Raw genomic sequence first — 21,344 nt, 5'->3', positions numbered from 1 at the left:
TAATGGTCTAATATATAGCAACTATATGGTTAAATTTATTTATTTATTAACAACTTAATTTATTAATAAATAAATACAAGATAATAAAACTATGATATTATGCGTACATGACACACAAAAACCGTATTGTAAACTATTGCCAAATAGGTATATAAAATTATGATATCAAAAAACTCTTTAGCAGTTTTTTTTAATTAATTTGTAATCTTGTGACACCCTCTATAATTTATTTTAAAAAAATATATTTTATTTTGAAAATAATAAATAAGATAGATATTTTAATTTTAATTTTAACACTCGGTAATTGTAAATTCATATATAGTAAGTATCTAAGACAATTTTTTAAACTCAGTACCTTTTGATGGAGTTGTTTTGTTTTTATACTATCCGATTGAAATGAATCTTTTGGGGCATTCACCTGTTAGGCTTGAACTCCCTGTGACTACCTGTGTTGGTAACTATTGGTAACTCAAAACATCTATATCATTCAATATATCGATATTTGAAAAAAAAGTTTGATATCTGCAGAACAAAGGCACGAAGGATTTTAACAAATAATATACGTACAGTAGAAAAGTACATACCTTTGGCAATCTTCAACATAATTTGGCTTTCTAATAAAATGTATAAGCACTTGTATAAATATTTTGTTTTCGTATGATCTCTGCCTTGCTGAGCAGAAAACGACCAAATTTGGTTGATAAAAATGTATCGAAATACAAAGAATATTTCTACTATTTATTCTTATCAGTAGGTACACATTTTTTGGCTTATTTCTAACCAAACGCTTTTGTCCCGCTAAATTTATCTTCCAACGCACTGTGCGCTCGTCCGTCAAATGCAAAAATAACTGTCACTGTCTAAAATCTTTAGCGCCAACTTCAACTCGGTCAGTAGATGACTTAAAAAAACTGACAGTGCAGGAAGATAGGAATCGAACTATCCTTATCTCTAGGCCTCTGTGGAGCCGTCTGGCCTCTGTGGAGCCGTCTCAGATACTGGCTTTTCTTAAAGCCTTGAGACTGTATGATGAGTTATAACTCGTTATAACTCAAGAAAGGGGAACACACAATAGATCTATAAGGTCGCGGTGATTAACTCCCCTTCTAAACATTCTACATTCTACATTCTACATCCTTATCTCTATATAAAGTATCCTTGGGTATCAAGGAATAAGAATATATAAAGTATCTCTATATAAAGTATCTATATTAAGTCTTATATATATCCTTGGGTCCCACCCACATATGTTTTAACTGTTTTAAGGAGTAATAACTTTTCGTCCGTACCTGTATAAAACTAACAAGCGAAAAAATATACATTTCCGTGCCTTTATACGTAAGAAATCCCTACTAGTAACCGTTCTTAAGATATTTGGAATGGAAATAGTCATTAATAGTGGACATGTCATTATTGACAAAAAATAAACATGTTGAGTAGATAGTTATTTTTTGACTGAAATAATAAATTTGTGATTTTTTTATTTTTTTAAATTAATCCTGTTGAACTTTTGGCGCAAAAACATTTCAAATTTATGATTTCAGTCCTTTGAATAAGAAGACTAAGGAAGGAGCATAATGCTATCCATGTATTCATGCATGTTGGGCGGAAAAAGCACTCTAGGGTAGGGATCCTTGACAGTTCTGTTTGACGATTCATTTGACACATTTGAATTTGATTTGAAATTTTGTGGATTTGTCAGTCTTTACTGAGCTTATTTTATGTTATTTATTATTTATTGTACTACTGATAGTTGTATAAAGGTAGTAAATCTAGATGGAAATGGTGGCAGAACTTAAATTAACAGTGACACTATCGCGATTTATCGAAAAAGACTCTAAAATAGTTGGTTGTGTAGCGTGCGGTAGATCTCGGCAAAAATTGAGTGAAATAATGGAACAACTTTTCGCTAGTAAGTAACTATATAATATACATACGTGTAGTAAACCGATTATTTATGAAATTCACTTAAATTAACTAAATTATATATTTTTCTTGCATTTTAGCTTTTATTTATTACTTGTCAAAGAATTTAGATACGTTAATTTGACTTACCTGCTTCAGTAGCGTATCGGATGTTTGTGTTAATAAATACTTATTATAACTTATCTATTTTTATTAGAATTATATATTTTTATAACAATTTTAATAACTACCAACATTTATTCACAATGTAAAATAAAACAACAAATTATTGAGTCTACCCCACGTCTACCCTACATCATAGTTTTACATTTTTGAAATAAAATTAGAACGACACTGATAAACCGGAATTTAAGTCGGCCATATTTGAGGCCCATCGCGGTGTACCTAAGATTTTTGATATGCTCCTTCCTTAGTCTTCTTATTCAAAGTTTCAGTCTAATAACTATTTTGTCAACATATGTTTAATTTATGTCATGTACGACAGGTATTGATAATTTGTATTCGAAATATATCGAGAACCATTACTCGGTAGCGATTTTACCAAGAGACATTTTTCAAGTAGTTTTATACAGGTACGGACAAAAAGTTAATAGTCTTCAATCCAGTTAAAAAATATGTAGGTGGCGCACTCTACAAGTTGGAGTCATATTAACAATAAAATCAAATTTCTTATGTCAAAAAACTACCAGACACCAATTTTCATCGAAATATTGACGTTACTTATTAAATTATTTGAAAAAAATCGAAATAAAAATGAAACTTCTACACTCTGTATCTCCGAAACGAAGCATTTTGGGACATATATTTATACGTACTTTTTTACTTATTTTTATCTGCAGAATATGCTGACGAAGTTTCCAGAATACAGTTCGGACCACCCTGTATGTTATCAGTCACAACTTTGTGACTATTTTAAGATTCTTTTGGATCCTACTTTGGAAACCTAATTTGCCATTTTGTATTATAGTAACGTTTGAACTTTTGAATAGACCTGTCCATTAGTCATTAATAATTAAAAATTAAAAAGTTTCTTTTTTATTTTCAGCGAAAAGTGAAACAAGCCAATGAAAGAGACTTTCGATATCAGGTAACTATCTATAAATTTTGTTCATGGTTATATTTTTATACCATTATATCGAAAGTAACAACTGTTGTGCACTGTTGTTTATAAATATAAAGTTCTTATCAAATAAACTTTTAGTCACGTGATTAAGCTTGACCCACACAGCGTTGCCACTTTTATATATTTTCTTTTAATCAAAATACATTACGAAACAAAAATAAATTAATTATAAATATATAAACACTTATTATTTTTACATCAACAAAATTTACCTTCTTAACAGCACTTAGGGGACATAAAGAGCCATTACTATCGCTTTTCCATTCAAAATATTCTAATAAAGTTGCAATGAGTTTTTTACGGCTATTAAGCTATCTTGTACACTTTGCACTAAAAGAGATTCTAAAGAGAACAGTGCTCGACTGCAACGTCTGCTAGTAAAAATGTGTAAGCTTAAAGTATCACAACATAATTAATATAAACCAAAACTCGTAATACAAAAATAAAGTGTCAAAACGAATGACAATGTAAAGAAATAAGTAAATAAATGTGTCCACTTGACATTTTTACAGCTACCTGAATCCCCAGCGGGAAATTTAAATTACAGTTAGCGCGACGCGCGACGCGGCGCCGTGTATATCTATGGTTGGCAACAATGAATTTAAAAATCGCGCCCTCGATTACGTAACTAGAAGTTTAATTGGTATCGAATATGACATATTGTAATAACATGCTTGCTTCATCCACGTTACCGTAGATGGAGCTAAAGGTTTGATAGGATATATGTAAACAAACAAAATACAAGAAGCAGAAAAGGGACCAAAAAAACCCTACATATATGCTTATTCAATACATTAGGTTCATCAGACTGACATAGAACGAAAAGCAGAGAATTCTCTGCTTTTTGTCAGATTGAGGGTTACAGCAAAGTCGGCCTGACGATGGAGATAAATTTCCGAAACCGGTCGTCGAATGGCTGTTCCCTTCAGTCTGATGAACTTAATGCAGAGAATAAGCATATATGTATATAGGGTTTTTTTGGCCCCTTTTCTGCTTCTTGTATTTTGTTTGTTTATATATACCACAAACTAATATAGATTTTAGATTAGAATTTAGGTTAGTCTGTGTATATACCCTACCAAACCTTCAGCTCCATCTACGATAACGTGGATGAAGCAAGCATGTTTGTCCAGTCGGCCGCTGGTTTTAATTTTGGTGGTACGATCTGTGATTGTCACAGCTACCGCTAGATGGCGAGAGCGTCTAGCACTCCCATAGTAGTACGTTTTGTACTCAAATGCTATTCTCTGCTTTTCGTTTGTCAGATTGAGGGTTACAGCAAAGTCGGCCCAGAGAGAAACTAATAACTAAAGTGAGAGGGCTTGTGGAATAGGGCATTTCGTTGACAAGTTTATTTTGTCACCGCGCATCCCAGAAGCGCATAGCGTTGACCGCCTAATCAAAAAGGAAGTTTTCAACTTTGTAAGTTAAACATTTGACAGGATTAATTAGATTGTCAGTAGCTTTTTCTATTTTTTAGCTCCAGAAGGAGATAACAAAAATCTGTTGATAATCGGAGTAATAAATTGTTTTTGACTGAATGTGCCTGTTTTTTTAGCTTGTCAGAAGAGAAGATTATTGTCATTAAAGATTATTTCAGATTCCACGAGTATTTTGTGGTTGAGATCCAGACAAAACATTTCGTTTAAAGGTAAGTTTTATCTCAAAATATCTATATGGCAAGGAGTATGGAGTTAAATAAACTCTTATGTTCCTAAACAGTATTTTATTTATAGGTTTTAATGCTTTAAAGTCTAATAATAAATTTTCGTTGTCAACAAAATAATCTAAAAAAACTACGAAGATTTCTTATTATAAACTTGAAAGATTAAAATTCGGTTCAAATATACAAATTTTAAATTTTTGGCCCCAGTATATAGATATGAATGCAACCTACTATATTATCGATAATGCGCTCATAGTTCGGGTTAGACGCCAAAAGCCGCGCCACCAACACAGTCTTCAAAAATTAACGTTGATCGGTCTCTCTCACTTTAGTTATTAGTGTTCTCTCTGAGTCGGCCTGACGATGGAGATAAATCTCCGAAACCGGTCGTCGAATGGCTGTTCCCTTCAGTCTGATGAACTTAATGCAGAGAATAAGCATATATGTAGGGTTTTTTTGGCCCCTTTTCTGATTCTTGTATTTTGTTTATAGTAATAACAGTTGTAAACTAACAAATCTTTGAAGCCTTCTCTCTAAGATATGCTTATCTAATGTTCTGCTTAATATTTTTGATGTTGCAGAGCATCATGCGAAATCTAGTTAGGCGCTACGTCACCGTCGAACAAAGAAAAGCCGAAAATCAGGGCGTGACTGAGGATGACGTCAACGAAATCAAGCAGGATATATCCGCTTTCCGCTTTGAGCTGATTGAGATTTTGAAAAATTCCGGCATGAACACCAGCACGGCGCACAGTAGTATGGGTAAGTCAGTATTTATGCTCGTCTCAAGAACTTATCGTGAAATCATTTTTAAGAAAGGCTGAAAAAATAGTATATTACATACCGAGGAGGGAAGTGTTTCATTACTGTCGAGAGAATTAACTAAATCTCGAGACAATAATGAAAACTTTCCTCCGAGGTTTCTATACTATTTTATTTAAAACCACATCATTAATTAAAAAATAGGGACAGTATTTTATTTTGAAAAAAAACAATTTTGCGAAAATTTGTTGTTTTCTGTTTTGGCATTTCCATATCTATAGTTATTGGCATAAAATAATTAACTAGAAAGAAGTGTCAACTCTGTGTTAAATCGTGGAAACACGATACGCCACCGAAAGCCTTCGTTGTCGTCTGGAGAACTAATTTTCAATTGACAGGTTGACATGATGGCTTCATTTTTATTTCCGTTTCCGGTTATTCAATGGCGGGCACCTCTTTCAGTTTAAATGTATTTTGTACTCTTTCTTATCATAAATAAAACAAAATAAAAATTTATTCAAACATATTTATTTGAAATGTGAGACAACGTGACTAAATAAATATAAAAAATAAGAATTGAATGATTTCTATATCAATTACTTAATTATATGCAGTTTTAACGTAAATTAGTAAGGTATAAGCATGACTTACAGTAATTTGTAAATAAATACACGTATTCACAGCCTTCAGAAACAGAAAACGGGGGCAGGAACATGAAAACGGGAGCCTTATACCATAACAAACCAAACCTGAAAACAGAAAAACACATTTTTTATACTAAAATTAACAATGTAAAAATATCAATATAGGTATAAAATATAAATATACTAATTAAAAAAGCTCCATTATTCCGAAAGAGACCTGGTTTATGAATCCAAAAGAAGTAAAAAGAGACTTTTAATCGTATAACAATCAGATTGTATCACAGATTTATTGTATTATTGACACTAAATCGCACATACTGGAGATAACTAATATTCTAATATTGGCTATAGTTAAAAATGATCTTACCTTGCTGTAAATTGTTTACATTTTCAATAAAATCGCCGATCATAAACATATAACAAAATTTTCTTGCATCTAAAAAACATGGAAATAGTGTTTATTTACTACCTATTTTTAATATACATGGGACATACCTAGTACTGCAGAAACATCTTTTTCTCCAGGATTTTTCATATAATATATATTTTATATGCTTTATTACCTTTATATTTATAAATTTCAGGCTAAATATCAAATTGAATTTACAAAACAAAACTAAACGGAGAGAATTAAAATGGCGTCGAAATTTGTTCGATTTGTTCTAGAACAAATCTGTCAATTCTAAACTGTGAAGTTAGACAATAGTTAGACAGAAACATTGTTGTCCTTGTCTAGGCGGCCATAATTGTCGTCAGGAGATGACAGGAATGACACTAATGACTGTTTCCAATGTTCCTATTTCACTGTCACCCCCCTGGTTATCGGTATCAGTGGTTGTTATGGCGCAAACCTTCAACAGCAAAACAAACAACTAAGTGACAGTTTTGAATTTCTCGTTCGCTTTTTCGAATTTATATAACATAGAAAGCCAGAATGTTGTCGGAAAGTTCTGATAATGAAGACTACATTAATATTGGTGCTCCACCAGAACTTACAGAAGCTACAAAAAGAGCAGAAGCCAGTTTACTTCCAGAAAAAAGTAGGGGGCGATATGAACTAGCATTGAAAGTATACGAAAAATGGTGTGCCGAAAGAAATGCTAAGAATATTGCTTCGGAGACAGTCTTGATGGCATATTTTAGTGACATGGCAAGGCAGAAAAAACCATCTACTCTTTGGGCTACGTACAGTATGATACGGACAATGCTAGAATTAAGGGAAAAGACTAACATATCAAAATATCACAAACTCGTTGCTTTTTTAACACACCAGAATGTAGGTATTAAGTAAAATAAGTCTAGCATTTTTACCTTCAACAAATGAATGTATTAAAATCTTCATTTATTATTGTTAATCTTCTTGTTTATTTTTGTTGATGTTAGATAAGTATTTAATAAAGATATTACAAGAATATTTTGCTTAATTAAATGAGGCGAGAAATAAGAAAAACCGAGTGAGGGAAATGGGTGAGGGAAATGGGAGATGGAAGAATGTCAGTATTACATATGTGGTTGTAAATGAAATATATTTCTTATTTATTTAATAATTTCTCTGAAACTATCGAAATATGGCGAAAAAACTCATATCAAGAAAAAAAATTAAGTGAGGATGCAGTCACTGTTTAAATGAATAAAATAAATAAAATGAAAAATATACGAAATAATATTTATACATGTACTGATTTCTTTCGAAAATCGACAACTATGAAACTATGATCCCTTCCCCGACACAAACGGTACATTGTGAGACAGGAAATTGTAGAGAGAAACAAGCCCTATAAGATAGGATACAACATTTTAATGAACAGTGCTTTCCATAAAATCAATAAAATGAAAAATATACCAAATAATATAATACATGTACTGATTTCTTTCGAAAATCGACAAGTATGAAACTATGATCCCTTCCCCGACACAAACGGTACATTGTGAGACAGGAAATTGTAGAGAGAAACAAGCCCTATAACATAGGATACAACATTTTAATGAACAGTGCTTTCCATAAAATGAATATACGAAATAATATATATGTACTGATATCTTTCGAAAATCGACAACTATGAAACTATGATCCCTTCCCCAACACAAACGGTACATTGTGAGACAGGAAATTGTAGAGAGAAACAAGCCCTATAACACAGGATACACTATTTTAATGAACAGTGCTTTCCATAAAATATATAAAATGAAAAATATCGAGCTCGAAACAACAATGTAGTAATGAGCTTTAGTATTTAAAAAAAAACGTCGTTTAGAAGTATATGTATTTTAATATTTTATAAAGGAAATTTCCTTGTGTTTCCAATGTCATATGATGTTGGCTTTTAAGGCCTTATTGTGCAGAGGATGTTGTTTTGCTATTTGACTCATTCAAACTATCTTGATGATGGGAATAAAATTCTCGAAAAATACTCAACAACGTTTTGATTTATTTTTACTAACGAATGGCGAAGACAAAGCTTTTTGAGGATTTTTGGTAAAAAACAGAATTACTTTAATATTTTCTATACTCCACTTGTTATTATTTGTACATACTCGTACAACACATAGCAACCTTAATCAAAGGTCGGGTTTCACTGATAGTATTTTTGCAGTTCGAAAAAGCATGCTTCAAATTATTTAGTATTGCACAAAAAACAAGCATCCTCACTTAAATTTTGAGTTTTTTCTTAACTTTACTAAACAACTAAACCTGCTATTTTTACTCATATCTTAGGATTAAAATAAAGGATGTCAAGTGCTCTGAAAGGAAGCCCTTTTTGAGCCATCCTCTAGAAGTTAAAATATGTTCTTGAATACATACTTTAGGTTTGCACTTAAACAAAATTCCCAAGTTTTTTATTCTAGGAGCTACAGATGTCCGAAACACTATTGCCGCACCTTGTAAATGCGCCACCAATAATCTTAGTGCAAATAATAATGCTAAACATGAAACTGAAGTCTCAAAAGAAAGTATTGCTAAAGAATCTACAGTTTAAACTAAGATGTAGACTTTACTGGAAAGTATAAAACTGGGTCTAAGTGGATTATTAAATTGCCTAAAATATTCTTTGGCTTTTGAAATTGCAACACTGCTACTCTGGGGGTAAAACAAATAGAGAAGATTAAAAAGAGAAATACGACTGAGTTTTATGTTCCGCAACGATAGAGTAGTTTGTGGTCTGAATTTGTTAAAGTATACATAGTACGGTAATTTTATTTTTTATTCTGTTTATGGATCTTGTGTTTCAGGCGGGTTTCGATAAGTTCTTAGATCATTTTATTCATAGTTGCGGAATAGGAGAAATGAGAATATTTTTTTGTTTAATGTGATTTTATTGTATTTTTTAAAGCAATAATGAAACTTGGGATGGAAAATTATATAAAATTTAATTGGATATTTTTTATTATTAAAAGACATTTTAAATAAAATGTCTTTTAATAATAAATTAATTTGTTATTGTCAAATTTCTAGGTACCGGTGGAAAGAAAAATAGACAAAAAGAACGCAGATTGATGAAAGGTTTCAACATTGCTCCTCAACCATCTACAACGGCTACATCATCTCCACCGGAATCACTTGCTTCTTTACCAGGTAAAACAATAATTTGTACGCTTTTTAATTACTTTTTGTACCCGATAGGAAATTGACAATTTTTTAATTGAAACTCCAGATGATAATATCTAAAGATGAAGGTAATTGACTTCGTCTCAAATAGTAAAACTCATACATCGTGCAACAAATATGTCCTTTTTGCACTAGTTATATAAATAACTGTTCTATAACTTTTAACTTCTTTTTTTTTTGGTTTTCTCTTAGGTCCTCATCATGAAAGTCATCATTATGAGTTCTTTGGTTCTACGATCTCGGGAATTTTCAATTCAACTCCCAGGAAACTGTTGCAGCATAGCAGTACAGTGTCATCCAGTCAGGGTAATATAAGCGATGGCCATGGACACCATCACAGAGGCTTTGGAAGGTAACCAAGTTAATAACTAATAAGTTACAAATTCATATTTTTATTTTGCGATTATTTTTTTTAATTATGTAAGGACGGATCAGTGGCAGTGGAACGAAATACAGCTTGGTTTGGTTTGTCGGTTGTTGGCTTGGTTGTTACTGTCGTAGGATTTCTACTTTTTCGGATCGGGATCATGTTTTGAAATCCCGGGATTAGAACCGATAATCTCGGGATCCCGGGATTGACTATTAAAATGGGTAGTGATGGGTTGTTATTTAACTATCTGTTATTTTATAACAATTATTTAGAAATAACATAACGCAACTGTTACTACTTCTAAAAAATAACGACACGTAGAGATCGGCCGTGAAACGAAAAACGAAGTCGGCGCTCTGCACCGCCACGAAATTCTATGCTACTCGAAGCAATTCCAAAAAACAACTAGTATGGATGGAAAACATGTTATTTCGTCAACCATCGATACAGGCGGCGAGACAACGGACAACGGAGTGGGGAATGCGCTACGGCGAACGTAGCCGCTTCGGTCGACGCCGTCGATGGTCGTATTGGGTTTGCAACAGCTTAAAAATAATAGGATATTGTTACGGACCCGTACCGTGTGAACTCGGCCTTAGGCCTGGCCACTCGCCTATGACTCATACGCCCACCGACGTTCGCAGAACGCCGCTAAGAATTTTCGAGATAGGTCTGGATTGTCTGTTTCTCTCATATGTATAAGCCGATGCCCGAAACCTGAAGAGGATAGAGAGAAAATAACCGATCGACGCGTACAGTTACAATCGCCGGGCTAATTCAAAATAAATTGCTGTTAGATAAATAATTAGATAAATTGTAAATAAGTTATAAATAGTTCTTTAAGTTTTCTTTTAATCGTTATTGTTTGTTAATTAGTGTTAAATAAATTGTTTTTAAATAAATTGTGACTTTCTATCCACACGGAACCGACGAAAAACGTAACAATATAAAAGAAGCAGGTTTTTTGAAACAGTTGCGGGCATAACGCATGGCGGTCGAGATAACAGGAGTGGGAAAGGAACGCTGCTGCATCGGTCGATTGTCGATGGAGGCTCGCAACGGGTTGGAGAAGCAGTCATTTTAGATACGTTGTTTTTCAACCTGTTACGAACACAACAGGGCGGCGGTCGAGATAATCGGAGTGGGAAAGGAACGCTGCTGCATCGGTCGATTGTCGATGGAGGTTCGAAACAGGTTGGAGAATAACGCATCAGTTGTTTTAGATACATTGTTTTTCAACCTGTTACGAGCATAACGGGCGGAGGTCGAGATATTATGGCGCTATATGTTTCAGTACGTTATTAAGTTTCAATATTTAGATGTTTATTTATTCTGAAAAATTTTCAGAATAATATTTTAAGATTTTTTAGAAATGTATACAGGGTGTTTTGAAAAATCTGGTCATTTATTAATCACGATCCTGCTTAAAGCCCTTGACGTAAAAAGCTGATTTTTGGAAAACGGATTGACTTTAGGGTGTAGAGGTTCGATAAGAAGGGATTTTTCGAAACTCGAATTCTAAGGGGGTGAAACCACCCTCAAATATTAGAATATTTTTTATTTAAAAACCGGTGAGTTTTTCGGAAAAACTCTTAAACACGTATATTTTATTTCGTTGTTTTACATATTTTAAGATTTTTTAAAAATACATACAAGGTGTTTCATAAAATATGACCATTGAGTAATCACGATTCTGCTTAAACTGCTTGACGTTTAAAGCTGATTTTTGGCAAACGGATTGACTGTGGGGTTGAGGTTCGATAAGGAGGGGTTTCTCGAATCTCAAATTCCAAGAAGGTGAAAACGCCCCTCAAATATTACAATATTTGTTATTTAAAAAACGGTTAGTCTTTCGGGAAAGCGCTTGGACACGCATAATTTATTTTGTTTTTTACATATTTTGAAATTTTTTAAAAAATCATACAGGGTGTTCCAAAAAGTTGAGTAATTAATTAACCACGATTCTGCTTAAACTGCTCGACGTTTAAAGCTTATTTTTGGCAAATGTGAGAAAATCTTATCCAGTTTGTATGTTAATAGAAATTCTTGCTTTGCTTTATCATCACCAGTACAAATTATTAATTCGACGCGAACGAAGTCGCGGGTACACGCTAGTTTAAGTGTAAAATTAATTCGAACTCTAGTGTGTAGTTGGTTTGCTTATGAAGAATATACTACACATTTTCTTATATTGCTATTTTTTGACCGCAAATGGTAAAATTATAACTAAGAGCCCGTCTAGTGAGATGCACCCTGTACACTGCTACGCAATTCAGGATCTACGCGGATCGAGGGGCAAGGCGTAGGTAGATCGGAATGTATAGGTATAGACGATTGGCGGAATTTTGGCTTTTTTATATCGCAATTTGTAAACAGCGCTTATTTGTAAACAACCACCGTTTTTAGAGAGGTATTTTAGATAACAATCGATATTTAGAAATGTTTTGACACCCTGGAAATACTACCACCGAGCATGTCATTGTTGCAACTTGCAACTGCGTTAATACGCCTGGCGGTGACCGCCTCATACTCTTTCAGATATTTAGCAATAAACTAAAGAAACCTGTTATTTTTAAGCTGTTATTTTAAGTTGTTTTTTTATAAATAACTATAACAGTTTAAACTGTTATCTAAAAATAACAGTTTTGCCCATCACTAAAAATGGGAAATTTAATCTAAAGAAATACTTAATAAAAATGCAGCTACATACAGGGTGAGTCTTAAATAGGTGCAAACATTTTTAGTGGTATATTTTTTCGCGAAAACATTTTTTGAAAATTGAAAAAAAATTTGGAATTTTTTAAATTTTTAGTTAAAAAACATAATATTTTCATAATATGGCAACCTATGTAGTAGACACAAGAAAGAAAATCCAGAAAACATCTAGTACTCAAAATTTAAGCGTAAAATATTTTTTTTAAGTTTCAAAATATAATATCTCCGTTAGTTTGGACTTATTTGAAAAACGGTAAAGAGAAAATATGTTTCTTTTATCGAGATCTACCAATCCTAAAAATATTTGCACTTATTTAGGACCCACCCTGTATATATAAAAAAAATGTGAAAAAAGCTTTATTAAAATAGATAAAACAACGTAACATTTAGTAAGTACCAATTCTTGTTGCAAGAACAATAAAATCTAGCAAAGACGGAAATATAACATTTAAATATTGACGTTCTGCTTAGTATAAATAAAATATGTTCTTTGAAAGACTGAAGTATATGAGATCGAATCATTTTAGATTGGGCATGTAAATTTTTCGAGATTTTCGAAATTTGAGATTCCGGGATTTTATATCGGGATTTCGACGATGAATATACACAGGGACCCCAAGATCCCGGTTTGGAAACCCTAGTTGACACAAATGGTCCCACCTGTGAAGAAATAATCTTCAACCTTTTATGTAGTAATACGATAGATGCTGCGTTTTTTTTTAAAATTTAGAGTGAGTGGCAGGAGGTTAATCACTGCGACCTTACAGATGTGTTGTGTATCTTTCTTAAGTTATAACTCATCATACTTAGTCCCAGGGCTTTGACAAAAGCCAGTATCTGGGACGGTTTTGCAGAGGGTAGTTCTCCATCTCCAATATCAGTTGTACCAAAGTTTATGGCACGAATAGTTGTCATCTGGGCGCACTCAGTCATGAGATGTTCTGGTGTTTACCCATTTTCCCCACAGAATCTGCACTCACCGTTTCTTCTTAGTTTCAATCTACTGAGATGTTCATTAAGCAGACAGTGTCCTGTTAAAAACCCCGTGACAATCCGAAGATTGTTCTTACTTAAATCCAGGAAGATCTTTGATTTTTCTTGGTCGTAAGCCCTCAGAAACTTCTTCGAATGTCTTAGACCGTTGCAAGATTCCCATTCCAGGTTGCGGATGGAGTCTTCCATGATCTTGAGTTACGCTTTTAATTAGTTACCACTTGGGAAGCAGAACGGTTCTGGTCCAGTTAGTGGAGTGTTCGCTCCTTTTCTAGCTTTATCATTGCCTTCTATCCCTTGGTAGTAGGACTTTGTTTTCTTTGTCGAATTTATTCAGCTTCTCTGTGCATTCTTTGACCAATTTCGAATTGATTGATACTGAGTTGATTGCTTTTAACGCTGCTGGACTATCAGATAAGATGGCAATTTCATGTTTGCGATAGTTCCTATCTAAGATAAGTTGTACGTATCTTTCGATAGCGTATATTTCTGCCTGTAGGATGCTAGGGTAGATAGGTGCCTATTGGTTCGGAGTATTTAGTTCCCTGCCAAATACTCCGATCCCTGTTCCCGCATTGGTTTTGGAAGGATCAGTATACCAAGATATGGTATGGTCTTTTAACTTCTGAGCAGACGTTTCTCTATTCCAATCCTTTTTATTGCTCAATACTACATTGAGGTGTTTCTCAAAATTGTACATTCTTGGCATATCATCCACTGGGAGTTGCAGGAGTGGTATTTCCTTTTTGAGGGTGTTTCAAGCCCCTGATCTGGCAATTCTCCCAGTACTGATTCCGTTAGTGACCATTCTAATCATTGTCGCATTGCCATATCTATACCGATGACAATGTGCAGTTGGTTGAAGCTGCGTTGCGCTAAGAATATTTTGGTCTTTAAGATATGCTAATATTTTATTATTTAATCATCTTAAATAACAAGAAAAAATTGAAGAACTGATCCAAAATGCCTTGTAAGACATTCACTCAACTCGTCTAGCTTTTTTTATGGATTCCAAATAATTGTCAAATAAAACAAATACGGAATCTACAACAAGAAGTTTTCTCTTTTACTGTAAAAATACTCTCAAAAACTTTTCCGATAAAACGTTTTTACTGTCTTATTTTAGATGTCCCAGCAAATTCGTATAAGTTTTACATTAGTATTCCGGTCTTGAATGTAATCCGCTTAGCTTGCACAAACAAATAAACTGTTTCTTTTCTTTATGCGTGTATTATGAAAGATGTATATTTTGACTTGGCTACAGAGTTCAATTTTGACAAGTGAAAAGTTAGTTATATGTTTGTTAAATACCGTATGATCGAATAAAAACGGCATTAAATTAAATTTTAATTTAAATTTGATTCCTTACTTTTTTTAATCTTAATCATATTATATTCCTTTATTAAATTAATTTTGATAAAATTAGTTATTTACTTATTTGAATTGTATAATCATTGTTTGTTTAAGCTAATAATATTTCTTTTTAATCCTTATAACATATTTTAATAATGAACAAAAATTGCTACTAAGTTGAAGAAGGGTATAAGTGATTTGAGTAAATTCAAATAAAAGTATATTTTTTAACCAAGGATAAAACTTGATTACTTTTTTTTTGTTGTCTTAGGCCCGTATTTATAGTCGCGTCTCGAGACGCCAAGACAGTCTTGGGATCTTGAGAGCGCAAACCACAGAATATACGGGCAAACGTCATTTGGAGATTGCGATTTTCATTTTGGAGATTCTCATTTTGGATAGTTTATGTTTTTAGTAAACAAAGTCTCTGACAAAGTAACTTTGTTTACTAAAAAAGTTAGCTTAAGAAACTATCCACAGATCACATAAACTATCCAAAATGACAATCTCCAAAATGAAAATCGCAGTCTCCAAAATGACGTTTGCCCGTATATTCTGTGGTTTGCGCTCTCAAGAGCCCAAGACTGTCTTGGCGTCTCGAGACGCGACTATAAATACGAGCCTTAGAGCATCAGAAATATTTTTTTTATAATTATTTTTTCAATGGACTTTGGATCTTTTTTTTAATTGTTTTTCAACCTCCTCTTTGTCAATTTATAATGGTTTTTGTAATTTGTAACTTATTTATACCGGGTGCGTCTCTTTTATACCAAGTCGCTCACCTCTACAACTTTTTTATCTTTTCAGATGAAAAAACGAGACTTGATATGATAGTATATGACATAAATTAGGATTGATTGACGTATTCATTGTTTCTGGTCATTTCCTGTTTCACCGGAAAAAAACTTTTAATTTTTAAATGACACTCTCGGATTTTTTTACTTTATTCGATAAAAAATGACACTGAATAGATAATAAAATTGTAACATGCGGTTCATAACGACAATTTAACTTGAAATACCAAATGTGTGGTATCAAATTATTCGCAAAAAATGCTTTTTCCAAATATGCTAATGAGCCACCCTTGTTCCATTTGAAAAAATTGAGATATGATTAAAATTATGATTTGGGCATCTTTTAACCGGCCAGAAAAAGACACGAAAACATTAGACGATCAAATATATTTTTCCAAGGCTCCGTGATTAAAAATTAGCGTTGTTAACACAGCCATGGCACTCTAAATTGAAATTTAAAGTAACCTTTTTTTAAAGCAAAAATATCAAAATTTGGCTTATGATATGTCATTCTATTCACAGTATTATTTTCTATCGAATAAAGTGAAAATATACCGAGGGTACCATTTAAAAATCAAAGGTTGTAGTCGTTTCCGGTGAAACAGGAAGTGATCAAAAACAACTGAATACGTCAATCAATCCTAATTAATGTCGCATACTAACATACCAAATCTTGTTTTTCGTATCAGAAAAAATTAAAAAGTTATAAGGGTAAGCCACTTTTGAGATGCGGCCGGTATTATGACAAATAAATTTGTTGTTATTATTATTATTAAGTATCCTTAACCTAAAATATAAAATTTGTATCTGAATTATATTGGAAAACCTTTTTTATAAACAGCTTGTGTAAAATCCAGTGGCGGCTCGTGGTTATTATTGTAGGGAAGTCAATATCTAAAAATATTGCGTCGATTTTTTTAAGACGCGACCAAATTTAATTGGTTTCTTACAAGGTACTTGTACGTTTAGTTAAAGGAAAATAAATCTAAAAATAAATACAAATTATGTTAAAATAAATCCTACCCTTACATTTTTAAACAGGTGGTCTAGTACCATTTCACTAAAAATCCAGTCAATGTTCTTTACACAAATTTTCTACGGTAGGATTTAAAAGACACTTAAATAATAATGTCACAAAAATATAAATACATATATTATACACATACACTTTTCTAAAAAACCTTCGGCTACGATAAAGCTGCGGCAACTAAAACTAAATTTTTTTAAAATTAAAAATTTAAATATTGATTTATATTGACTAAATCAAACATTATAAGCGATACGCGATAAACGATACAAAAACCTAGATTGTTTTGTAATTTGAGTTTTCATAAACCCCCAAACTGCCCAAACGGCGAAATTTTTCCAGCTATAAGACTGAAATCCTGTAATATATTTATATAGAAATAATGCACTCTATATTTCTTAATCAACTATATTGATTCTCAACTAATAAACAATATTACAAATTACAATAATAACACGCTGGGGTTTCTAGACAAAGACAAAAACCGCCACTTTTTATACCGTCTGTCAGTAAACCACAGCAGTAAACTACCAAATACAACTGTAAAGTTGCCTACTTTACAAATCCTTTTATGAATGACGCAGTCAATGGCCAATATAAACTATATCTATCGCACCTTAACCCATTATATTTTATAGACGTAGTTTACCTTATCTTGTTGGCGTCACGAGCCTTGGCACTTGGTTTAATTCGTGTAAAACATAGCGGGAACTAAAGACAAAATGAAATTTTGACCGGCAGTAGAGAAAATGGGTAAAATAAAATGTTTTCAAGCGAAAATTGGACAAATTTGGAATAGTTTTGAATATTTTAGGATGAAAAAAGTGATTTACAAAAAGTATAATTTAAATAAGTTTTTCTAATTTGCTCCTGATTTTGGGGGGGGGGGCATTGACCATTTGACCTCATGATTAAGCCGCCACTGGTAAAATCCCTGGATATCTTAAAGCTACTAATTTTAGCTATAAACGCAAAACCTGGGAAATCGAGTTCCTTTTATTAGATCCCCCAAACAAAGACTGTCCTAGACGACTTGAATGCTAATTTACCGCTTCTTGCCATTACGTCCGCAATTTTCGAGGAGACAGATAGACCATAGAGAGAATTTATCCTGCCTCTAATAGCTTCTTTTTCTTTATTATCGTTTAGGCTACATCTGAAGAGAAGCCATTCGCACAAACGGCGCTGGGGCACGCTAATTGAAGCTGCTAAAACTGCCAAAGTATCCCGTTTGATTGGAAGATCTAGGTCCGAAGATTCGGTTTGTAACAACTGCACGGATAATGGACATAATCATAGTCACAGTAACAGTCCCGCCTCTGACGAGAATGGTAAGTCTTTTTTCAGATAGTCTAAAGTTTTTTTCAGGGTTCCATACAACAAAAGGAAAAAAATTGGTCAAGTGCGAGTCGGACTCGCGCACGAAGGGTTCCGTACCATTCATTATCTATACAACATTAGACACTATATTATTATAAACTTTTTTCCGATTTAGCTGAAATTTTGAATGCGCGTATAAGTAATTTTAAAATAAATGAAGAAACACATTACTAAAAATTGTATTAATCAATAATAAATATGCAAAAGGTAAAAATAAATATGTAAAAATTTGTAAAAATTAAAAAAAAAACGATTAAAAAAAAGTCGCTTTGACTAGGATTCGAACCTGCCTAACTACGGCTTCAACGTCATAGAGTGTCCTAACGCTTTAACCACGCGGCCACCGAGGACTTGAAAGATTCTATGTAAAATTCTTACTTAAAAGATAATGTTTAGTGAAAGTACTTTTTTATTTATAAAGATTTATTTAATTCTGTTTTTTAGTATTTTTTCTTATAGCGGCAACAGATACATTATCTGTAAAAATTTCAACTGTCTAGCTATAACGGTTCATAAGATAGACCTTTGTGACAGACGGACGGACGGATAGCGAAGTCTTAGTAATAGGGTTCCCGTTTTTACCCTTTGGGTACGGAACCCTAAAAATTGAACCCCTAAGCAGTTTGTAAACAATTTTTAGCACAAGAAGATATTGGAATTCATTCTGGAAACGTTATTATTTATTCTCTAAATGTATATTTCATATCAGATAAACATTGAGTCACATGATTAGGCTTGACCAGCATAGCGTTGCCCTCTTTTACATATTTTCTTTTAATCAAAATATTTTAGGAAAATATAAATTAATTATAAATACAGGGTGGCGCCTCTCATACGCCGCGGAGGCTCTAATGAGAACGACCTTTTGTATAGAAATATCATTTTGTGAGCATATGTAGGTTAATTCAGAGCACTTTTTAAAAATATAGAGAGCTCTACAGGGTGTCCCCAAAAAAAGTTACATATCAAAGTGTATCATTGTGTTTTTTGTAATGGAACACCCTATATATTAATTGATTTTCGGATTCTGGGAGAAAAATAAAGGTGAGTTTTATAAGAGAAGTATATGACTAAAATGTGAAAGGTTTTTGACATATTTAACATTTTCTAGAAATAAAGAACAATTTTTAAATTACAATAAAAGCTACCTAAATTGGAATTTACCCGGTATAGCCTAATATGTAGTTAAATTAACTATTGTACTTTAAATCAAATTAAAACTTGATCGAAAAAGTTATACAGGGTGAGACAAAATTAATATTGAACATTGGTCACTTTTAAAAGCATGTTACTCTTTTATTTTAAATGGAACACCCAGTATATTATTCCGATATTCAATGGAGAATTCATGTCTCTTCAAAATACTATTAAGGTTGCCTAGTCCTCAAACAAAGATTTTCCCAGATATTTTCAATTACATAATTTGATCGGAGTAGATTTTTATTATTTGATAAAATCTAGGTGGCTGTGCTTACTCCAACATAGCTGCCTATTTAGTCCAACTTTAACAACTAGTTATCATTTTGTCAACACAAAAAAATATCTCAGAAATTTGCCGAAAATGCAAACTTATCCTATATCAGAAAGAATTGATATGATTATATTAGTTGGTGAATGCAGTGTGCATTTACCAATTAAAAGAATACTTAAATGCTCTTGATTTTATCTAGTCTATTTTTTTATGGGGATATGTTAAAGACAGTGTTTACAAAACTCAACCAACTAGTGTCGACAACATGAGAGAAATTATTGTAGCTGCTTTTGGAGGTAGAACTCCACATATGCCTTTTAAAATGAAAAGATCCTTTTGAAAAGAAAATCATTTTATGCAGTTAACAGGAAAGGAAGCATTTTGAGCATTTGATTTCATCTAGCTAATTTTTGTCACATAATTATAGGTTTATATCTAGTTTTAATTCTGTAATAATTAAAATATGTTTTAAACGTGTATCTTTTTATTACCGTTGAGTATTTTACTCTACAATCATTAATTTTTGTTAAATTAACAAAAGGTATATCACATAGCCACCTAGATTTTTTCAAATAATAAAGATCTACTAACGCAAAATCATAAAAATTAAAATATCTGGGAAAATCTTTGTCTGTGGGGTAGGCCACCTTAATAATATTTTGAAGATATGTAAATTCCCCATTGAACACCGGAAAAATATACTGGGTGTTCCATTTAAAATAAAGGAGTAACTTGCATTTAAAAGTGACTAATGTTCCATATTTATTTTGTCTCACCCTGTATAACTTTTCGGGTCAAATTTCAATTTGGTTTAACATACAATGGTTGCTGTAATTAAATATCTGGCTAAACAAGGTCATCTAAAATTTAGGTAGCTGTTATCGAAATTTATAATTTACTCTACATTTTCACAAAATGTGAAATATGTCAAAATACTTAGATTTTAGGTATATGCTACTTTAATAAAACTCACCTTTATTTTTTTCCTAGAATCTGAAAATCAATTAATATATAGGGTGTTCCATTAGAAAAAACATAACTTCGATGTGTAACTTTTTTGGGAACACCCAGTATAATTCTATATATTTTTATAAAACGTGTTCAGTTAACCTACATATGCTGCCAAAATTTCATTTCGATATAAAGTACCGTTCTCCTTGGAGCTTCCACGGCATATGAGAGGCGCCACCCTGTACAGGGTGTCCCAGAAATAAATGCAAGTATTTTAAGTGGTGGTAGATCTCGATAAAAGAAACATATTTTCTCTTTATCGATTTTCAAATAAGTCCAAAATAACGGAGTTATCGAAGTTATTTTACTTTGATTTTTCCGAAAAAAAGATTTTTTGCTAAAATTTTGAAAACCACTAGATTTTTTCTGGATTTTCTTTCTTGTAAATTTAATCTAATAGCTACGTTGCCATATTATCAACAAATTATGTTTTTTAACTAAAAACTAAAAAAATTTCCAAAAAATTTCGAATTTTCAATTTTTTTTTTCACGAAAAAAACTC

General features: G+C 32.4%; 1 protein-coding gene across 1 annotated transcript in view; it reads left to right on the top strand.

Moving 5' to 3' along the window:
* Positions 1-21,344, top strand: part of LOC115874611 (transient receptor potential-gamma protein) — a 312,812-nt gene that overhangs the window by 281,579 nt on the left and 9,889 nt on the right. The window contains exons 16-20 of the mRNA XM_030889819.1: positions 2,972-3,013; positions 5,297-5,477; positions 9,576-9,695; positions 9,921-10,080; positions 18,130-18,311. Coding sequence (XP_030745679.1) covers positions 2,972-3,013; positions 5,297-5,477; positions 9,576-9,695; positions 9,921-10,080; positions 18,130-18,311 — 685 coding nt within the window. The remainder of the gene's footprint in view (positions 1-2,971; positions 3,014-5,296; positions 5,478-9,575; positions 9,696-9,920; positions 10,081-18,129; positions 18,312-21,344) is intronic.

Source organism: Sitophilus oryzae, unplaced genomic scaffold, assembly GCF_002938485.1.
Source record: "Sitophilus oryzae breed Bouriz unplaced genomic scaffold, Soryzae_2.0 scaffold_1297_pilon_pilon, whole genome shotgun sequence".
NCBI lineage: Eukaryota > Metazoa > Arthropoda > Insecta > Coleoptera > Curculionidae > Sitophilus > Sitophilus oryzae.
This window is presented reverse-complemented; position numbering and strand designations above follow the sequence as displayed.